This window comes from Littorina saxatilis, linkage group LG1 (assembly GCF_037325665.1).
Source record: "Littorina saxatilis isolate snail1 linkage group LG1, US_GU_Lsax_2.0, whole genome shotgun sequence".
Lineage (NCBI taxonomy): Eukaryota > Metazoa > Mollusca > Gastropoda > Littorinimorpha > Littorinidae > Littorina > Littorina saxatilis.
Window position 1 is genome coordinate 91,612,659 of NC_090245.1, and position 20,761 is coordinate 91,633,419.

Below are 20,761 nucleotides of genomic sequence, written 5' to 3' on the forward strand. Positions count from 1 at the left end.
AGTATTTTGTTCGAGCAAGACATAATCTGTGGCCAACGCATTTTCGGAAATTCCCGTTCGCGCTTCCCCTATTAGTTAAGATATTTCAAAACCCAGACGTACGCGTTGACGTCGTAGTTCACCTTAAATTGAAGACGTCTTTAAAAACAACTGAACCGAATTAAAAAATATATTATCTGACTAGTGTACACACCCATGCTTTGTAAAAGCACCAATGCTTTGTAAAAACAGTTGAAAACGACGTTAAACACCAAATAAAGAAAGAAAGAAAGTTGTAAAAACACCAATGCTTTGTAAAAACACCAATGCTTCGTGAATAAAGGTCCCAGGTCTCATAGCTGGTGGCCTTCTTTGAATCCTTCCCTTATTTTAGGATGGGGATCATGATCGCTTCTCCCCAGAGTTGTGTTAGCGATCCTTCTTGCCAGCTGCTGTTGAAGACCTCGAGTAGCTTGTTCTCTGCTGCACTACCAAGGTGGGTTAGCATCTCGTTGGTGATGCCGTCTGGGCCAGGGGACTTCTTCGCCTTTAACTTTTTCAGAGCTGAGTCAGCTCGTGGAGTGTGAGTGGTTGACTCATGGCGTCCACTGTCGACTGTCTGGCAGGTCTCTCTCTTTTCTCTCTTCTTGCTTCTCTCTGTTTCTCGGGGCTAACATGGAGGTTGCTCTCAGCTGCATAGCTTTCAGCAAATTGGTTGGCAGCATGCTTTCCAGTTAGCACCTTCCCGTTCTCTTCTAATGTGATCTTTCCTCTGCTGGTGTTCTCATCATTCAACTGCTTGGTAAGCCTCCAGAGCTTTCTGCCATCCTTCTCAAGGTTCAGAGAGCTTGTTTTCTCTTGCCAGCTTCTCCGTCTTGCCTGTAGCTTCTTCTTGAGAAATTTGGATTTGGCTTCCTGGAGGCGGATGTTGTTGTTTTGTGACGGGTTGACTTCTGCTTCCCTTCTGGCGTCTGCCAGATCATCATCCAGTTCCTGCAATTCATTGCTCCAGTAGGGCTTATAGTCTCTCCTGGCACCCCTGGGAATGGACTCACGCGCTGCTCTGAGGATGCTCATGTTGAAGTCCTTCGCCACCATGTTGATGTCTTGACCCTCGACTCTGATGTCTTTGGTGAGTTCGCTAGTGCGGTGTCTAAAGAGGAACCAGTTCGCTCTTTTGTAGTTCCACCGTGGGAAGGAAGCTTCAGTGCAGGACTCCATGCCCAGGGTCAAAAAGACTGGCCGATGGTCACTTCCACCTAGTTGTTCTCTGACCTCTCTGCTGGTTAGCTGGTGCATGTCTTCTGTGCAGAAGGCTAGGTCAGGAGTTGATGTAGTGTGCCATCTTCTGGAGTAGAATGTAGGGCAGTCAAAGGGACTGTTCAAAAGGATGAGACCTTTGTCGTCCTGCCAGTTCTCCACCTCTTCTCCTCTCCGATCCAAGTGGTCATATCCCCAACTCTGTGAATGACTGTTGAAGTCACCCACCACGATGAAGTTGGAGGCCTTTGCGGGGATCGTGTCAAGGGCGAGGTGTCTATCGTTGGGGCAGTAGAAGTTGACAAGATGGAATTCTGCTGTCTTCATCTGGATTCGAATCACCTGATATTCGGAGTCCTCCATGTGCGTTTCTATCAAACAGGCATTGATGTTGTTCCTGTGTATGTGTGTGTGTGTGTGTGTGTGTGTGTGTGTGTGTGTGTGTGTGTGTGTGTGTGTGTGTGTGTGTGTGTGTGTGTGTGTGACAGTGTTTGTATGTGTGTGTGTGTGACAGTGTTTGTATGTGTGTGTGTGTGTGTGTGTAGAGCGATTCAGAGTAAACTACTGGACCGATCTGTATGAAATTTGACATGAGAGTTCCTGGGTATGATATCCCGAGAAAAAAATTCGTTTTTTGGATAAATGTCTCTTTTTTGTTTTGTTTTGTTTGTTTGCTTAACGCCCAGCCGACCACGAAGGGCCATATCGCTGCTTTGACATATAACGTGCGCCACACACAAGACAGAAGTCGCAGCACAGGCTTCGTGTCTCACCCAGTCACATTATTCTGACACCGGACCAACCAGTCCTAGCACTTACCCCATAATGCCAGACGCCAGGCGCAGCAGCCACCAGATTGCCAATTTTAAAGTCTTAGGTATGACCCGGCCGGGGTTCGAACCCACGACCTCCCGATCACGGGGCGGACGCCTTACCACTAGGCCAACCGTGCCGGTGATAAATGTCTCTGATGACGTCATATCCGGCTTTTTGTAAAAGTTGAGGCGGCACTGTCACACCCTCATTTTCCATTAAAATTGATTGAAATTTTGGCCAAGCATTCTTCGACAAAGGCCGGACTTTGGTATTGCATTTGGAGGCTTAAAAATTAATTAATGACTTTGGTCATTAAAAATCCGAAAATTGTAATTAAAATTATTTTTGTATAAAACGATCCAAAATTACGTTCATCTTATTTTTCATCATTTTCCGATTCCAAAAACATATAAATATGTTATATTCGGATTAAAAACAAGCTCTTAAAATTAAAAATTAAAAAATTATGATTAAAATTAAATTTCCGAAATCGATATAAAAACAATTTCATCTTATTCCTTGTCGGTTCTAGATTAAAAAACATATAGATATGATATGTTCGGATTAAAAACACGCTCAAAAAGTTAAAACGAAGAGAGGTACAGAAAATCGTGCGATGCAGCACAGCGCAACCACTACCGCGCTAAACAGGCTCGTTAATTTCATTGCCTTTTGCACGAGCGGCGGACTACGGTCATTGACATTGTGAAAAAAACCAGTGCGTTCAGTTTCATTCTGTGAGTTCCACAGCTTGACTAAATGTAGCAATTTCGCCTTACGCGACTTGTTTTATTGTAATTTATTCATTTAATTTTTATTGTTTCCCTCCCTCTGTCTGTCTGTCTCTCTGTCTTTGTGTCCCACCCCCATATTACCAAGGGCGGCTTCTTACCTACGCCTTCCCACATAAGCGCCCTAAACAATTGAGCTATTGTGCGCGGCTCGTCGAAATCAAGCCTCTCTTAGAGTATATCAACCCCTCCACACATCGAGAGTGCCGCGGGACGATGTTTCAAACCCAGACATACGCAATGACAGTACCACTACCACATTCAATTTAAGTTGAAAACGTCTTTGACAACGGCTGAAACGAATTAAAAAAAACATGTTATCTGACTAGTGTACACGCCCATGCTTTGTAAAAGCTTCCATGCTTCGTGTATAAAGGTTTTAGGTCTCACTTAGCACATGTCTTCGACGTCGAAAATTTGAAACGCGCGTCCTCATGCGAAATCTTTAGCACCCGCTTTACAGGGAATTTTGTTTTCCTGGCCGGGTGCCAAAAGCGTGTAAAGCTAATATCTTCCGTTTGCCTACCGTTAGGAACGTAATTTTTTGCACAAACCCTTGGCACCACAATTCCAAGCTACTCGCCATATTTGAGCTCAAGTTACCCCAGAGTACCAGAGATACAGTCCCCAAGCTTCACTGGACAATCAACTAGACATTCAAACTTTCATCCTCTCTTTGACATCAAGAGTGTTTACTTATTTTCACCACAGGCAGCAACAGCGTGAACGTCTTCCTGGGACTGGGTCTACCCTGGGTGATCAAAACGATTCACGCGCTCATTTATGGGTACACCTTCAAGGTCAAAACGGACAACTTGGCCCAGAGCGTCACCATCTTTGGCACGGCAGGCACCATTTGCATCGTTTGCCTTCTGCTTCGCAGAAAGGTGAGAGAGAGAGAGAGAAAAAGAGAGAGAGAGAGAGAGAGAGAGAGAGAGAGAGAGAGAGAGAGAGAGAGAGAGAGAGAGAGAGAGCCGTCGCGATATAACCTTGAACGGTTGAAAACGACGTTAAACACCAAATTAAAAAAAAGAAAGAAAAGAGAGAGAGAGAGAGAGAGAGAGAGAGAGAGAGAGAGAGAGAGAGAGAGAGAGAGAGAGAGAGAGTACGAACGAACGAACTATATTTTACAAGGATAAAGTTTTAAGGTAGAGAGAAAGAGAGAGAGAGTAAGTATGTGGGTGTGCGTGAGTGTGTACATGCGTGTGTGTGTGTGTGTGTGTGAGTGGAGCAGTTTCACGGGAGCATGTGTTGCTACTGAAGGTTTGCGGCAACATGTTGGGGAAGGACGGGCAAGGGGAATAATTATTGATCACAGTTTGAAATAGGGAGTAGCAAGACAGATGTTCATCCATGCATATCATTTACTATTTGATAAAACTAATTCAAGAAACGCTCTTCTGCTATATATAAAAAAAAAAATTTTAATCTGTCACCATGATGTCAACAACGCTGTGGAATACTGTTAAAAGTGTGTTTACCTTGAGTGGCGTATGACTCCCGTGTCTACCCGACGGTATGTCGTATGACTCGTGTCATGCTCTCCATGTGCATTTCATTTATACATAGGATTTTTCGTGCATACACTTCTTCGTATGGAGGTTGTAACCTTGAATGAATAATCTATCCATCAATACAGTTTGTCGGTGGAGAGCTGGGAGGCAGCGCCTTAGGCAAATACTCCATGGCTATCTTCGTCGTTTCCTTATGGTCTGTATACGTCGTTGTCATCTCCCTCCACGCATCCAAGCTTTTGCACCTCCCTGAGTTTTGAGCACAGGGAAGATGTATGCGCAATGATCCTTTTGCCGTACTAGCTCGTAAGTGCAGCCGACGGTTTCTGCATGCTTCATTTGTTTAAACAAGCATTGACCTTAACGGGCAAAGTAGCCGCCCGTGGTGACACGGGGGTAGGACATGGATACCGTCTCTGCACAAACAGTTGACGTGTGACCTAATCCGCGACCTTAAGTCACGCTTAACAGTTTTAAACCATACTGAGAGAGAGCGAGAGAAAGAGAGAGAGAGGGAGAGAGACAGAGAGCGAGAGAGGAGGGGGGGGGGGGGGAGAGAGAGAGACAGAATGACAGACAGACAGAGCTGTCGGCATCAAAGTAACAGATTAACAACAGTCGTCGCCGAGACCTTATTTTAGATAGTCTCGACTAACCACTGAGACGCCTGTCCACAACACTGCTTTCCTTACCCGAAGCCGTGACAACTGAACTTTGGAAGAGTAAGGGAAAGTCCCCAAATACGGAACACTTAAGAAAATCTGCCATCATCTCAAAAACAACAGAAGACAGGCCGTTTTTAAATGTGAATTTTAATAAAGTAATTGATCAGCAACATTCATACCACTTTTTGTGGAAAGAAATCAACATAAAAGAAAGTTATCTTAATTTCATTTTTTTTAGAATATGTTCGGAATTACAGCACCTGGTCCCTAACTCCGAACACAGAGGTTCAAAATCCGAACAGCAAAAACCAATGTTATTTTGACTGACAAACATCGCAAAGGTACTCTCTTTGGCTTTCTGTTGTTCCAGCGCAATCCACATGTACCCATTCTGAGCACATCAAACACTGAATCATGTCCTCACAGCATCCTGAACTCAGGTCAAAATGAGTTCGGCTCATTCTCTCCCTGACCGGACGCTACAGTCCTACGCGAATCTATCAAAACAAAAATACAGAGTTATCTCCCATATGGTTTTCGCGAGCACTGATCTAAATTTGAGATCAGTGTTCGCGAGACGAAAATGATTGCAGATTGGCCGACTTCGACAGTGATCTCCGTTCTGTTCTTCACAGTTATGATAAAGACATCGTTCTAAGGTCAAAACAAGTCGAAATGTTGGGACTGCTGCCGGAAGGAGATCGTAATATATGGTTTCATCACTGTCAACTGGTTACAGAAAAAATCGTCTGCTCCAGTTAGCGCCGAAACCAAACGGTTGATTATCACGTGACACTTTTGCCATATTTAGAGTTGTTTGCACAGTAAATACAGCCGCGAAAAATAGCTCGCTTGAAACTGTCTTACATATCAATTCCTTAGTAATTTAAAAATTACAAAACACCATGAAAAATCATTATCGACGATCGCGAATCTGCTTATATCAATAATACATTACAAAAAGGTCTAAATATTTTTTAAAAAAATCGGTTTCCTTGCCAGACAAGGAAACTCAAGGCATCCTGTCAGGGGGAGAATGAGCCGAACTCATTTTGACCTGAGTTCAGGATGGTCCTCACAGGTGCATTCTCGGCACAAAAAACAGAACCAGCTAGCTTCCTGCTGATGACTGACGCTTGTTTTCTTGTTTCTAGCTTTCTGTTTCTCTGTGTTCTCTGTGTTTGGCTTTGATTTGCTTGTTTTCTTTGTTGGTTTTTGTTTTGCCTGCCACTCTTCAAGTTTACGTTTGTATGGACTTGACGTGATAAGTTCAGCTTCTGTTTTTCTGGATTTTCGTTTCGCCGCTAATTTCTGTTGTGAAACACTGGGATTGTGAGAAATCAGCGCCACGGAGACAGCTGACTCAAGGACGCAGTCATAGTGTCCTGCATTGTCCCCATGAGGTGAGTAAAAGAGAGTCACTGGTTGAGCCAAAGAGTTATCGTTGTATTTGAGAACGTTCCCAGACTCTGCATTGATAATGTGGATGGGCTGCTGCAACACCTCACTTGTAGCAGAAATGTCCATGTCTACCACTGAAGCAGTTGAATGAGCCATGTGAAGAATCCTTTCTTCTAGGGAGAAAAAAGCGAAAGATGATGGCATATCAAAGTTTATTGCAGCTGACACTTCGCGGAAGCCTTCAATGTTGCTGAGCATGTGACTGGTCATCTTTTGTCTTGGAGCATCAGCTTGGATCTGTTCTTGTATTTTCGTGTGACACTCTGAAGGTAACCCATTACCGTCCCTTTCTGCAGTTCGGAACGCAGGAGTGTTGCCGATGACAACAAGTCACGTAAGGCGAAATTACTACATTTAGTCAAGCTGTGGAACTCACAGAATGAAACTGAACGCACTGCATTTTTTCACAATGACCGTAGTCCGCCGCTTGTGCAAAACGGAGTGAAACTGACGAGCCTGTTCAGCGCGGTAGTCGTTTCGCTGTGCTGCATAGCACGCTTTTCTGTACCTGTCTTCGTTTGAACTTTCTGAGCGTGTTTTTAATCCAAACATATCATTTCATATGTTTTTGGAATCAGGAACCGACAAGGAATAAGATGAAATTGGTTTTTAAATCGATTTCGGAAATTTGATTTTGACAATAATTTTTATATTTTTAATTTTCAGAGCTTGTTTTTAATCCGAATATAACATATTTATATGTTTTTGGAATCAGAAAATGATGAAAAATAAGATGAACGTAAATTTGGATCGTTTTATAAAAAAAAATTTAATTACAATTTTCAGATTTTTAATGACCAAAGTCATCAATTAATTTTTAAGCCACCAAGCTGAAATGCAATACCGAAGTACGGCCTTCGTTAAAGATTGCTTGGCCAAAATTTCAATCAATTTGATTGAAAAATGAGGGTGTGACAGTGCCGCCTCAACTTTTACAAAAAGCCGGATATGACGTCATCAAAGACATTTATCGAAAAAATGAAAAAAACATCCGGGGATATCATACCCAGGAACTCTCATGTCAAATTTCATGCAGATCGGTCCAGTAGTTTACTCTCAATCGCTCTACACACACACACACACACACAGACACACATACACCACGACCCTCGTCTCGATTCCCACTCTGTTAAAACATTTAGTCAAAACTTGACTAAATGTAACAAGTCGCGTAAGGCGAAATTACTACATTTAGTCAAGCTGTGGAACTCACAGAATGAAACTGAACGTAGTCCGCCGCTAGTTCTGCAGTGAAAGTGACGAGCCTGTTTGGCGCGGCAGCGGTTGCGCTGTGCTTCATAGCACGCTTTACTGCACCTCTCTTCGTTTTAACTTTCTGAGCGTGTTTTTAATCCAAACATATCATATCTATATGTTTTTGGAATCAGGAACCGACAAGGAATAAGATGAAATAGTTTTTGAAACGATTTTGGAAATTTAATTTTGATCATAATTTTTAATTATTTTAATTTTTGACTCACATGCGTAGCAAAAGTGAGTCTATGTACTCACCCGAGTCGTCCGTCCGTCCGTCCGGACGTCCGGACGTCCGTCCGTCCGTCCGTCCGTCCGTCCGGAAAACTTTAACGTTGGATATTTCTTGGACACTATTCAGTCTATCAGTACCAAATTTGGCAAGATGGTGTATGATGACAAGGCCCCAAAAAACATACATAGCATCTTGACCTTGCTTCAAGGTCAAGGTCGCAGGGGCCATAAATGTTGCCTAAAAAACAGCTATTTTTCACATTTTTCCCATTTTCTCTGAAGTTTTTGAGATTGAATACCTCACCTATATATGATATATAGGGCAAAGTAAGCCCCATCTTTTGATACCAGTTTGGTTTACCTTGCTTCAAGGTCAAGGTCACAGGAGCTCTTCAAAGTTGGATTGTATACATATTTTGAAGTGACCTTGACCCTGAACTATGGAAGATAACTGTTTCAAACTTAAAAATTATGTGGGGCACATGTTATGCTTTCATCATGAGACACATTTGGTCACATATGATCAAGGTCAAGGTCACTTTGACCCTTATGAAATGTGACCAAAATAAGGTAGTGAACCACTAAAAGTGACCATATCTCATGGTAGAAAGAGCCAATAAGCACCATTGTACTTCCTATGTCTTGAATTAACAGCTTTGTGTTGCATGACCTTGGATGACCTTGACCTTATGTCAAGGTCACATGTATTTTGGTAGGAAAAATGTGTAAAGCATGTGAGTCGTATGGGCTTTGCCCTTCTTGTTAGAGCTTGTTTTTAATCCAAATTAACATATTTATATGTTTTTGGAATTAGAAAATGATGAAGAATATGATGAACGTAAATTTGGATCGTTTTATGAAGAAAAAAAAATTGCTTGGCTAAAATTTCAATCAATTTGATTGAAAAATGAGGGTGTGACAGTGCCGCCTCAACTGTTACAAAAAGCCGGATATGACGTCATCAAAGACATTTATCGCAAAAAAGGAAAAAACTGTCCGGGGATATCATTCCCAGGAACTCTCATGTCAAATTTCAGAAAGATCGGTCCAGTAGTTTAGTCTGAATCGCTCTACACACACACACACGCACACACACACACACACATACACACACATAGACCACGACCCTCGTCTCGATTCCCCGCTCTATGTTAAAACATTTAGTCAAAACTTGACTAAATGTAAAAAGCAGCGTCCATCGGGATTGGTTTGGATAACTGTTTTGTTTGGAAGTGCCAAAAATAGGCCTATGTCTTGCTCAGAGCATGGGCGAGGTGGCTCAGAAAGTGGGTCTACTGGATGTCCAGTTCGCCCAGAGAGGGGTCTTGCTGGTTCAGAGGGGGGGTCCTGTTCAGATGGGGGTCCTATTGGTTCCGAGGGGGGTTCTACAGGCTCAGCAGAGGGTCTCGTGGTTCAGAGGGGGGTCCTGCTTCTTCAGAGGGGGGTCCTATTGGTTCCGAGGGGAGGTTCTACAGGCTCAGCGGAGGGTCTTAGTGGTTCAGAGGGGGGTCCTGCCTCTTCATATGAGGAACCTGCTGGCTCAGAGGAGGGTCTTGGTGGTTGAGAGGAGGGTCCTGCTTGTTCAGATGGGGAACCTGCTGGTTCAGAGGAGGGTCTTGTTGGTTCAGAGGGGGGTCCTGATGGTTGGGGGTGTGGTCTTGCTGGCTGAGAAGAGGGTCTTGCTTGCTGGAAAGGTGTGTGGCATGAATTTGAGGGACTGGACCTTGGGCCTGGATGGCCAAACGAAATGTTGAAGGCGTCAACATCGTCAATCAAAGGGAGAAAGTCCACCTCGCCGAACACATGCCGGTTGCAGGGCCATATGCCTGTTGTTTCAAAGCCCTTGGCGGCTGTTGCCATCGAGGCTGCGCGAACGTAGGCTTTGTTAAAGATACCAGCAATCTGGAAAGCAGTTATCTTTCTCCACGGATTTGTTCGCATCCATGTTTCTTGCTCCTGGATGAAGAAGGTCTGCAATGGCTTGAAGGCCACGTCCAGAGGCTGGAGCCTGGCTGTTGCATGAGGAGGTAGTGACAGCATCACTATCCCGTTTTCTCTGGCAAAGTCGATGGCTGAAAGAGATCTTGTATGAGATGCGTGTCCATCCATGATGAGGAGAACTGGTCTGTCAGGTGACGGCTTCACATGAGTGGCAAAATGACGTATCCAAGTCAGGAACATGTCTTTGTCCATCCAGCCAGATTCATTGTTTGTGACAAGGCTCCCAGTAGGTGCACCGTCAGCAAGTTCACGGCAATGCCTCTTTCTTTTGAACAGAATCAAGGGAGGCACATAGTGTCCAACACCATTCACACAACAAACAACGGTTGTATTTGTCCCCCTCTCCCCACTGGTGATAGCGCCGATCTGATGTTTGCCCTTTTGCCCGAGAATCTTCTGGCAGCGTTTCTGCACAGTTGAAACACCAGTTTCGTCGACATTGTAGATCGTTGTGCCATTGAATCCTTTGGTCTGTATTTGCTCTTCCAGCAGGTCATAGAATCTGTTTACGCAGACAGCATTGAAGCCTTGTGCTCTGGCAATTGATGTTGATTCCGGCTGCCTCAGGGATAGTTGAGGGTGTCGCTGTAAAAAGAGCTTCAACCATCTTTTTCCAGATGATTTTTTGTCTTCATTGAAAATATGTTGAATTCCATTTCTGCTCGCTATTTCGTATGCAAGTGACATAACGTCTTTTCTGGTCAGGCCAAAAATCATCCTCTCACATTTAATGATATGGTCAACCAATTCTTTTTCTATTGCTGGGGTAAGAATGGACGGCCTCCCCAAATGTTTTGTATCACCCATGGCATGTTCGTATTTTCCATTAAGATGATATTTAAGTGTTGTGGGGGGGGGGGGGGGGGGATTCCATACGCTCTTGCAGGTGCTCGAAGTCCAAGCCTCTTGTCTATGACAGCTGCCATGGCTGTTGCCAGTGACTGCGTTGACCATGTAGCCCTGCACAATATACCAGTACACCAAGTATTAACAACGCTCATCACTCTGTACTAACTAGATCTACTTCTGGCATACATATGCACAGACAATAAAAAGAGAAGAGAAGAGAGAGAGAGAGAGATAGATAGATAGATAGATAGATAGATAGATAGATCGATAGATAGATAGATAGATAGAGGGAGAGAGAGAGAGAGAGAGAGAGAGAGAGAGAGAGAGAGAGAGAGAGAAAAAGAGAGAGAGAGAGAGAGAGTCAAAATCCGAACACACTAGTTCAAATACCGAACACTGTTCGGTATTTGAAACATGGAGTGTTCGGTAATTGAAATCTACCTAACTGTTTTAAAACCACGTGGCGCTCAGGCAACATCTAAGACGAAGATCTGCTTGCAAACAGACATATTTGGCAAGGAGATATATCACACTGTTAATTTCAACCCAAACTTTTCACAAAAAGCAACTTAAATTCATACTATGATCCTAGTCTTCTGTGGGTCGAAATAGCATTGAGAGTCATAAAATCATAAAATCACACCGTTTTCTTTTGCCGCCTTTATCCGCCATAATTTTTGGTGTAGGATAATCAGGGACGGTACTCTATCACCTCGTGCAGTTCAATTTGAGTAGTCACCTCTTCTTTTCGAGAAATCAGCTGTTCGGTATTAGGCACCTGTTCGGTATTTGGGGTCTTTCCCCAACACCCTGTCACGATATAACCTTCGTGGTTGAAAACGACGTTAAACACCAAATAAAGAAAGAAAGAAATTCCCCTACACCTCTTCATTACCTCCAGAGATATTTCACTTCTAGCTGACTACTGACTACCATCCCACCCCCCACCCCCTGTCTCCCCCCCCCCCCCCCCCCCCCCCCCCCCCCCCCCCCCCCCCCCCCCCCGCCTCCCCAGCCCCTCTGTGGGCAGAGAGGTGTCACCGTCAGCTAATTGAGGTCACCTGCACTCACTCAGAGCAAAACCAGTTGACCGTGTCTAACTTTTGACACTGATAAAAAAATTAAAAGAATTTTTTTACAAAATAAATAATAATTGAAAAAAAATTAAAATTACAAAAATGTAAATAAAATGAAAGAGAGACCTAGAAAGGAGTGCAGAAGAAACAAGTCGCGTAAGGCGAAATTACTACATTTAGTCAAGCTGTGGAACTCACAGAATGAAACTGAACGTAGTCCGCAGCTAGTGCAAAAGGCAGTGAAAGTTACGAGCCTGTTTGGCGCGGTAGCGGTTGCGCTGTGCTTCATAGCACGCTTTACTGTACCTCTCTTCGTTTTAACTTTCTGAGCGTGTTTTTAATCCAAACATATCATATCTATATGTTTTTGAGTCACTTGAGAAAAAGTGACTCTATGTAATCGGTCAGTGTTAGTCTGTCCGGCCGGCCGGCCGTCCGGCCGGCCGTCCGTAGACACCACCTTAACGTTGGACTTTTCTCGGAAACTATCAAAGCGATCGGGCTCATATTTTGTTTAGTCGTGACCTCCAATGACCTCTACACTTTAACGATGGTTTCGTTGACCTTTGACCTTTTTCAAGGTCACAGGTCAGCGTCAAAGGAAAAATTAGACATTTTATATCTTTGACAAAGTTCATCGGATGTGATTGAAACTTTGTAGGATTATTCTTTACATCAAAGTATTTACATCTGTAGCCTTTTACGAACGTTATCAGAAAAACAAGGTAGATAACTAGCCTTTTCTGTTCGGCAACACACAACTTAACGTTGGGCTTTTCTCGGAAACTATAAAAGTGACCGGGCTCAAATTTTATGTGAACGTGACTCATTGTGTTGTGAATAGCAATTTCTTCCTGTCCATCTGATGCCTCATATAATATTCAGAACTGCGAAAGTGACTCGATCGAGCGTTTGCTCTTCTTGTTAGAATCAGGAACCGACAAGGAATAAGATAAAATTGTTTTTAAATCGATTTCGGAAAGTTAATTTTGATCATAATTTTTATATTTTTAATTTTCAGAGCTTGTTTTTAATCCAAATATAACATATTTATATGTTTTTTGAATCAGAACATGATAAAGAATAAGATGAACGTAAATTTGGATCGTTTTATAAAAAAAATTTTGTTTTACAATTTTCAGATCTTTAATGACCAAAGTCATCAATTAATTTTTAAGCCACCAAGCTGAAATGCAATACCGAAGTCCGGCATTCGTCGAAGATTGCTTGGCCAAAATTTCAATCAATTTGATTGAAAAATGAGGGTGTGACAGTGCCGCCTCAACTTTTACAAAAAGCCGGATATGACGTCATCAAAGACATTTATCGAAAAAAAGAAAAAACTGTCCGGGGATATCATTCCCAGGAACTCTCATGTACAATTTCATAAAGATTGGTCCTGTAGTTTAGTCTGAATCGCTCTACACACACACACGCACAGACACACACACACACACATACACCACACCCTCGTCTCGATTCCCCCCTACGTTAAAACATTTAGTCAAAACTTGACTAAATGTAAAAAGAAGAAAAAATGTATACAAAAATTATAAAATTTAAATTAAAAAAATAAATTCAAAAAAATATTAAAATAAAATGAAAGAGAGAGCCAGAAAGGAGTGCAGGAAAAAAAGTGAAAGCTGCATGCTCGGATGAAAATAACAAACAAAACATATTCGGTCGCACCTACGCCTTGCCACAGAAGCGCCCTAAACGATTGAGCTATTGTGCGCTCGTCGAAATCAAGCCTCTCTTAGAGTATATCAACCCCTCCACACATCGAGAGCGCCGCGGGACGATGTTTCAAACCCAGACATACGCAATGATAGTACCCCATTCAATTTAAGTTGAAAACATCTTTGACAACAGCTGAAACGAATTAAAAAAAACATGTTATCTGACTAGTGTACACGCCTATGCTTTGTAAAAGCTTCCATGCTTCGTGTATAAAGGTTTTAGGTCTCACTTAGCACATGATTGTCTTCGACGTCAAGTGTTAGGTTGAAACGCGCGTCCTCATGCGAAATCTTTAGCACCCGTTTTACAGGGAATTTTTTTTTCCTGGCCGTGTGCCGAAAAACGTGTAAAGCTAATATCTTCCGTTTGCCTACCGTTAGGAACGTAATTTTTTGCACAAACCCTTGGCCCCACAATTCCAAGCTACTCGCCATAGTTTGAGCTCAAGTGACACCAGAGTACCAGAGATACAGTCCCCAGTCCCCAGTCGACAATCAACTAGACTTTCCAACAACCACAAGAGCGAAACCTAAGTAGCCCGGCGGCTACAAATAATCTGTGTCGAATCTTTAAAAAAAAAATTCTAAAGGTTGTTTCAGTGGCTTATTTCACAACGTTAGTGTTTATTTGCATTTGTTCCACTTCTTCCTTCTTTTCATGTTTGAGCTATAACGGCTGTTTGTTCAGATAATTCACCTAGCAACCGAAAGTTATTCACATGCAAACCACCTCGAAACCTGGATAGCTCAAAGGATGCAGTCTTGGCGCGTAAGCTCGCATTTTTCATGATCCTCAAACTTCGACCATTATTTTTAATATTCACTGAGACTCGGCATGTAACCAATTCATTCCCCCTTTCTTCAGTTTTTTTGTTAAAGAAGAAACGTGTTTGATCGAGTCCAAATCACTCTGCCAGTCTACCTGCACAAGTGATTAATGCGCGGTTGAAGAGTTCCGTGAAAATCATTCAGTTCTGCTAACACTTCACAGCAGTTTATTTGGTTTTATTTGTAGTTCTTAGTTTAAAATAATGCGGTCTGTTTGTGTTGTCTGCGCCAGGTATGTATATTTTGTATATTTGAGCGTTCGGAACTTACAGTCTCTAAAAGTAGTGCCCACAAAGTGTAGCTTCTCAACCCATGAGCTATCGGTGGTTATTTTTTGGTTGTTGTGTGTCGACCGAAAAATAAACAGCCCTTCCAGTTTACAGAGGGAAATAGGCCGGGGGGGGGGGGGGAATAACTACTTATTCACGAGTGAATTCAAGTTACTAAGTTCCCATGCTTTCTGCCGTCTTTTTCTGGGGGGGGGGGGGGGAATATAACTACTTATTCACGAGTGAATACAAGTGAATTCAATTTACTTCCCCTGCTTTCTGACGTCTTTTTCTTCATTTATTCAAGGTGTTTCTTCCCTCATTACATTTAGTCAAGTTTTGACTAAATGTTATAACATACAGGGGGAATCGAGACGAGGGTCGTGGTGTATATGTGTGTGTGTGTGTGTGTGTGTGTGTGTGTGTGTGTGTGTGTGTGTGTGTGTGTGTGTGTGTGTGTGCAGTCTGTCTGTCTGTGCGTGTGTGTGTGTAGAGCGATTCAGACTAAACTACTTGACCGATCTTTATGAAATTTTAAGTTGAGAGTTCCTGGGAATGATATCCCCGGACAGTTTTTTCCTTTTTTCGATAAATGTCTTTGATGACGTCATATCCGGCTTTTTGTAAAAGTTGAGGCGGCACTGTCACACCCTCATTTTTCAATCAAATTGATTGAAATTTTGGCCAAGCAATCTTTGACGAAGGCCGTACTTTGGTATTGCATTTCAGCTTGGTGGCTTAAAAATTAATTGATGACTTTGGTCATTAAAAATCTGAAAATTGTAATCAAAATAAAAATTTTTATAAAACGATCCAAATTTACGTTCATCTTATTCTTATTTGTTGCGAGGTATTGACGATTAAAGAAGTATTCAAACAAGATTTTATGTTGAAGCTATATAGAGGAAAGAGAGGTTTGTACAAGCGGTGTGAGTTTGTGTCCCATCAGCTCTCTCTCTCTCTCTCGCTCTCTCTCTCTCTCTCTCTCTCTCTCTCTCTCTCTCTCTCTCTCTCTCTCTCTCTCTCTCTCTCTCTCTCTCTCTCTCTCTCGCTCGCTCGCTCGCTCGCTCGTTCGGGGAGGGATGTCTCACAAACTAACTATCCACTCCAAAAAATATATTAGTAACATTGTACATTGAAACAATATTCACTTGCAACGTGGCGTGTTTCTGTCGGACACTCTCTAAAATGAAATGCTTGCCAGCGGAAACTGCTGTGAATGGTGACCGACTACGTGCACCAACAACCTTTGCCGGCTTCGTGTGTAACTTACCCAGTGCGTGTGTCTGCTTGCAGATTATTGGCGGTGAGCTGGGAGGGAAGACCTTGAGCTCGAAGCTCGTCTTCGCTGTTTTCCTGTTTGTGTTGTGGCTGCTCTACATCATCCTGTCCAGCCTCAAGGCCTACAACAAGATCGACTTGTAGAGCCAAGGTGTACGTCAGCACTGGTTCTTGCTTCTGATTGTCCTCAGTGCCCTGCTTCTGTTGGCTATCTTTGTGATAAGTGACCCACTATCTGTCTCTCTCGCCCTGACGTCCTGTGTGGGGGTCACAGAGTTTATGGTGGAGACCAAGTTGATAAGACTATTTTGGACAGCTTTCCATGACTGCTGCCTAGCCTGCGCCTTGTACAACTTGAGATCTCGACCTACTTGTGTAGATTACTGTGGCTGCTTTTATGATCGTGATCAAGATGTGGACCAAAAGACGCAACTTGCTTTTATGTCTGGGAACACACCAAAAAAGAACCTGGAACTATTCTACTGTGTCAGTGATGTGACTTCGAATATTCGACAAACGCTCGGAAGAATCGGTAGACGATTGAATATTAATTTTCAGCAGTTTGAATTTGAGGATTCTTGCGTGTTCCTTTGAGACTTCAAGGGAAATATTCAAGGAATGACTCTTTTGAAAAACCTTTGATTCGTCTTGCTTCTTCGGCGCTTGGTCCAAAATGAAGCAACGCATCATGAAGAGGACATTTTTTACTGTGCATGGGTGGCAGTTTGAAAACTTTAAAGGTACAGTAAGCCTCCCATAAACCATCACAGATACTGTTAGGCTTTTACACACAGTACAAACACGCTTCCATTTAAACACTCACCGCTTGAGAACATCCTAGGTGCCCTCCGTAAAGAGCGAGCAATTTTCAAAGAATTTATTTTTGTGTGATTTATCTTACCCCTGAACCATTGTGAACCCGTGTGATCCAGTTTCCCCTTTTCACAATGATTGTAGTCGTCAGTTAGTAATTTGAATGCGACTCGATGTGAGCTTATCTGTAATAGCAGGTTATTATGTACCTCTGACTATGCACGAAACAAACGGCTGTGGTTCACAAGAACTCTAGCGGTGGCTTTTGACTGTTCAGAGGAACTGGCGATAGACATAAACCGTCGTCTTCTACGAGAACCACGACCTTGCGTGACCCTGCTTCCGGGCTTTTTTTTTTCAAACTTTCAAAACTTCGAATTGTACTGATCTTGTCTTGATAAAAAAAGAATTCTTTTATGATTTAAGAATGTTTGTGTAACAAGCTGTCAATTTATTATTTCGATTTTAAAAGTTAGGTCTAGCACCAAAACGCACCACGGTCCGATTGTCTGACAGACAATCCGCAAAATTAATTCTTTAAAAATTGCTCGCTCTTTACGTAGGGCACCTAGGATGTTCCAGTTCGGTGAGTGTTTAAATGAAAAGGTGTTTGTACTGTGTGTAAAAGCCTGACAATATTTGTGATGGTTTACGGGAGGCTTACTGTGCCTTTAAGTTTGCTGCGGATTTCTGTGATCGTGAACAACATACTACAGCCTAACTCAGAATGACGGGATCATTTCAATGAACATGCGCGATAGCTTTACCGCGGAAAACTCAATGAGCTCGCCACGGTTGACGTGGTTATGCATCTTTGTAGATAGCCGAAGTTTATCTTATTTCTAATTGCTTTAACTTTAGTTCTGGAGGAAGCAGTGTTGCAATTGTAAATGTTGAATGTATCACGAACCTGATCATATTTTAGCGAAAGGTGTTTGGATCTTTGCAATACAAATTGACGAGAGATGAGCTTTTGTTTAATTGGTTCATTGATTCCCGCGAATTTGACCCAGCTTTTATATTTCGATGGAATGACGAAGATGTGTCTCACCCTTTTATGCTTCAGCATCAGTAAATCATTTCATCAGTATTTTAGCACAGTCTTGAAAAAATGATTTTGATGCACATGCAATTTGTGAAAGAGAGTGTTTTGTTTTTTGTATCTTTCGTCACGTTTTTGTTCTTGTATTTTGTGATTTGTTGTTGTTGTTGTTGTTACATTATCCTTTCTTCTGTCAAAGCAGTTTATTTCTGTGCCATTCGTAATTTAAAGAAAAGTCCCCTGGTCTCTCTTCCAGAGTGTCAATTTTGTGTGTGTGTGTGTGTGTTTTTTTAAATCCAAACATCGCACTATATAGATGTATACGTGTCTACTTACAGTAAAGATCTCAGATTATTCAAGTAAAATGAACGATCATTTTTGTGTATGGAGCTTAGTATTGGAGCCCTGCGTGCAGAACGCGCGTGTGGTTCATTTCATCACAACTGATCGTGATCGTGATGATCTCATCACAACTGATCTTACAACTCATCACGTTTGAAAAATATAGCTGGGGTGAGCAAGTGACATCTGTCCCTGAAATCTGTCTTTGCGTATCAGGTTCCTGTTGGTGACATCATTGAGGAAGCACATCTCTGGTGATTAATTCCCATGAGGAATGCTCGTGTGAGGTCGTCACAACAGAATAACCTACCAAAACAAATACATGAAAGTATGCGGGTGTCATAAGTTACATTCTGTACTACAGTCACCAGAAATGCACAGTATATAATCCTTTTGTCTGTAACTGTTTGGGAGAAATGCATTGAGGTTTTTTATGGTGTGGTCTTCCAGCGACACAAAGATCCACACAGATCACATCTGAACTGATGTTGTGAAAGGTGGAGTAAAGACGTTAAACATACAAGGACTGTGCTGGACTGGGACACATGTGACGTCAGTATACAGGACGTGCATATTAATTACCCCAAGAGACGATGACAAGATCCCCTGCTGACGTCACATGGAACGGGAAATAAATTAGCAGACTCCAGATGTGTTTTCTGTGTATTACTCGAGTGTGGGTTTTTTCTCGGGTATTTCTCAAAGTTATCTTTGATCGTAACTGCTAAACGTATGTGATAGATTGTGTGACGCATGTTTTTTTTAACTTGATCATATCCCCTCGTCATTTCCAGAACGTAGGTTCTTGTTGCCCTCGAAGTAGACGCTTCCTTTTTATTGCTGTGTAGTTCTGTAAATCTATAGACCCCTTAATTAAAATGGGCGAGTGTGTCAGATTTTACGATCTGTGAGACCATATTGCGGAAACGATTCATTGTTATTAATGTATTTTTACAGCAACTGAGTGCAGTTCCGGTTTTTGATTTGCAGACTGTAGCCCATGTGAAGAAAAAACAATACATTATTTTAAGTTTAGTAATTACATATTTCATGTATCTCATAAACCGCTGTGTATAGGCTGCGTGTAGCTGCTCTACACTGTCGATAAAATGGGACGTAAGCTGTGAAAAAAAAGAAGGAAAGAAAAACGATGTTTGCAGTTGCGCATAATGGAACTGAGGACGAAACATAGTTTTTTTTGCAGCTATACGTACACGGTCTTTAAAAGACACAGGGAAAAATAAATATGACTGTAAGATGTGGTACGAAGGGCTTACACAGATTGAACGTACCTAAATATGCTGATGAAGTTTGAAAAAAATGTCAACTCAAACATATTTCAACTTTTTCCTTGAAGTCAGGCCATCCTACTTGAGGCGGACTTTAATGTCTCCTACTGTTGCTTTATTTATTTATTTTTCAAATCAAGATGTGACTTTTCACGGTAGTTTTGGTAAAGATGGGTTAATTAGTATGTGTGATACAGCTGTGCCAAAACCATTATTTTGTTTGTGTCTGTAGTAATCGTCTGGTGAATTGGGCCAGTGTTGATACATGTATTTATTTGTCCTTTGCTTTTTAGCTAAAACATGTGCGCTGTACGCTGAACTTGTACTGGCACTGGTGTGTTGTTTTTGTGTGTTGTTTTTTGGAGGGAACTTCGTAAACTTGAATCGTCTTGTCTTCAAACTTTCTGTTCTTAGTTTGTCTTTATCCCTGTTCTCTGTTCTTGAGTTTTTGTTTTCTTAGTTGATAGTGTTTAACATACAAGACTTTGGGATTGTGTCAGAACTTTTGTTTACACTGGGTTAGTCTGTAAATGCCTCTTCTTCTGTGCGATACTTAAAAGTTGGACCATCTATTCATGGAAAGAGAGAGAGCCGTGTTTGCATGCATGGTTGGGTGATGTGTGTGGTGGATGTGTGTTTGAGTGGATGTGTGTGTGAGTGCTTTTGGAAACGTGTGTTTCTATTGGATTTTTTTCATTTTGCATTTTTGTACTACCAGCAAGTTACTTCTTTTTTTTCTGTTTGGTTGGCTTCTGAATTAAACAGTAATGGCTGATGTCGTTTGGAATGTCTGTCAATTTTCCTGTAGATGTAAGTCATTTATGTTGTTTTTTGCAAGGTCAGTCAGTGTTTATATTTAGACTTTAAACAAAGATCGATGTTATACTCAATATGTTAATAGAAACACGGTTGTGGTATTTTTTACATTGTATGAATCTGAAATGTTACGTCAGTAGAACAGTATAATAATTTATATTCGTAGTTCTTTTCACCTTTTCCAAAAGACACCCTCACACAGACATCTCATACATTCACCATATCTTACATTATATATCAAACGCGTGCATTTTTTGTTCTACTTAATATAGGATGAATTTCTCTTGTGATTGATTCCAAGTAGGGAGGAGGGGGGGGGGGGGGGGGGGGTGGGGGCATTGCGCCGAGATGAAGGGTGGGGCTGAGGAGGGGTCAAGGAAAGAATGTTTACTTATACTATTTGTATCCTAAAACGTGGAATAAGGTCAAAGCGCCTATTTGT

General features: G+C 42.1%; 1 protein-coding gene across 9 annotated transcripts in view; it reads left to right on the forward strand.

Moving 5' to 3' along the window:
* The window catches only part of LOC138945299 (sodium/calcium exchanger 2-like), a 105,093-nt gene extending 84,815 nt beyond the window's left edge, over positions 1-20,278 (forward strand). For 7 of the 9 annotated variants that reach the window (XM_070316719.1, XM_070316764.1, XM_070316733.1 and 4 more), the window contains 3 exons: positions 3,558-3,733; positions 4,486-4,666; positions 16,033-16,112. In XM_070316719.1, the coding sequence (XP_070172820.1) occupies positions 3,558-3,733; positions 4,486-4,620 (311 nt within the window). In that variant the 3' untranslated portion in view covers positions 4,621-4,666; positions 16,033-16,112. Of the gene's footprint in view, positions 1-3,557; positions 3,734-4,485; positions 4,667-16,032 lie in introns of all 9 variants that reach the window. The other 2 variants (XM_070316726.1, XM_070316776.1) reach the window with 1 other exon arrangement.
* The last annotated feature ends 483 nt before the right edge of the window (positions 20,279-20,761 follow it).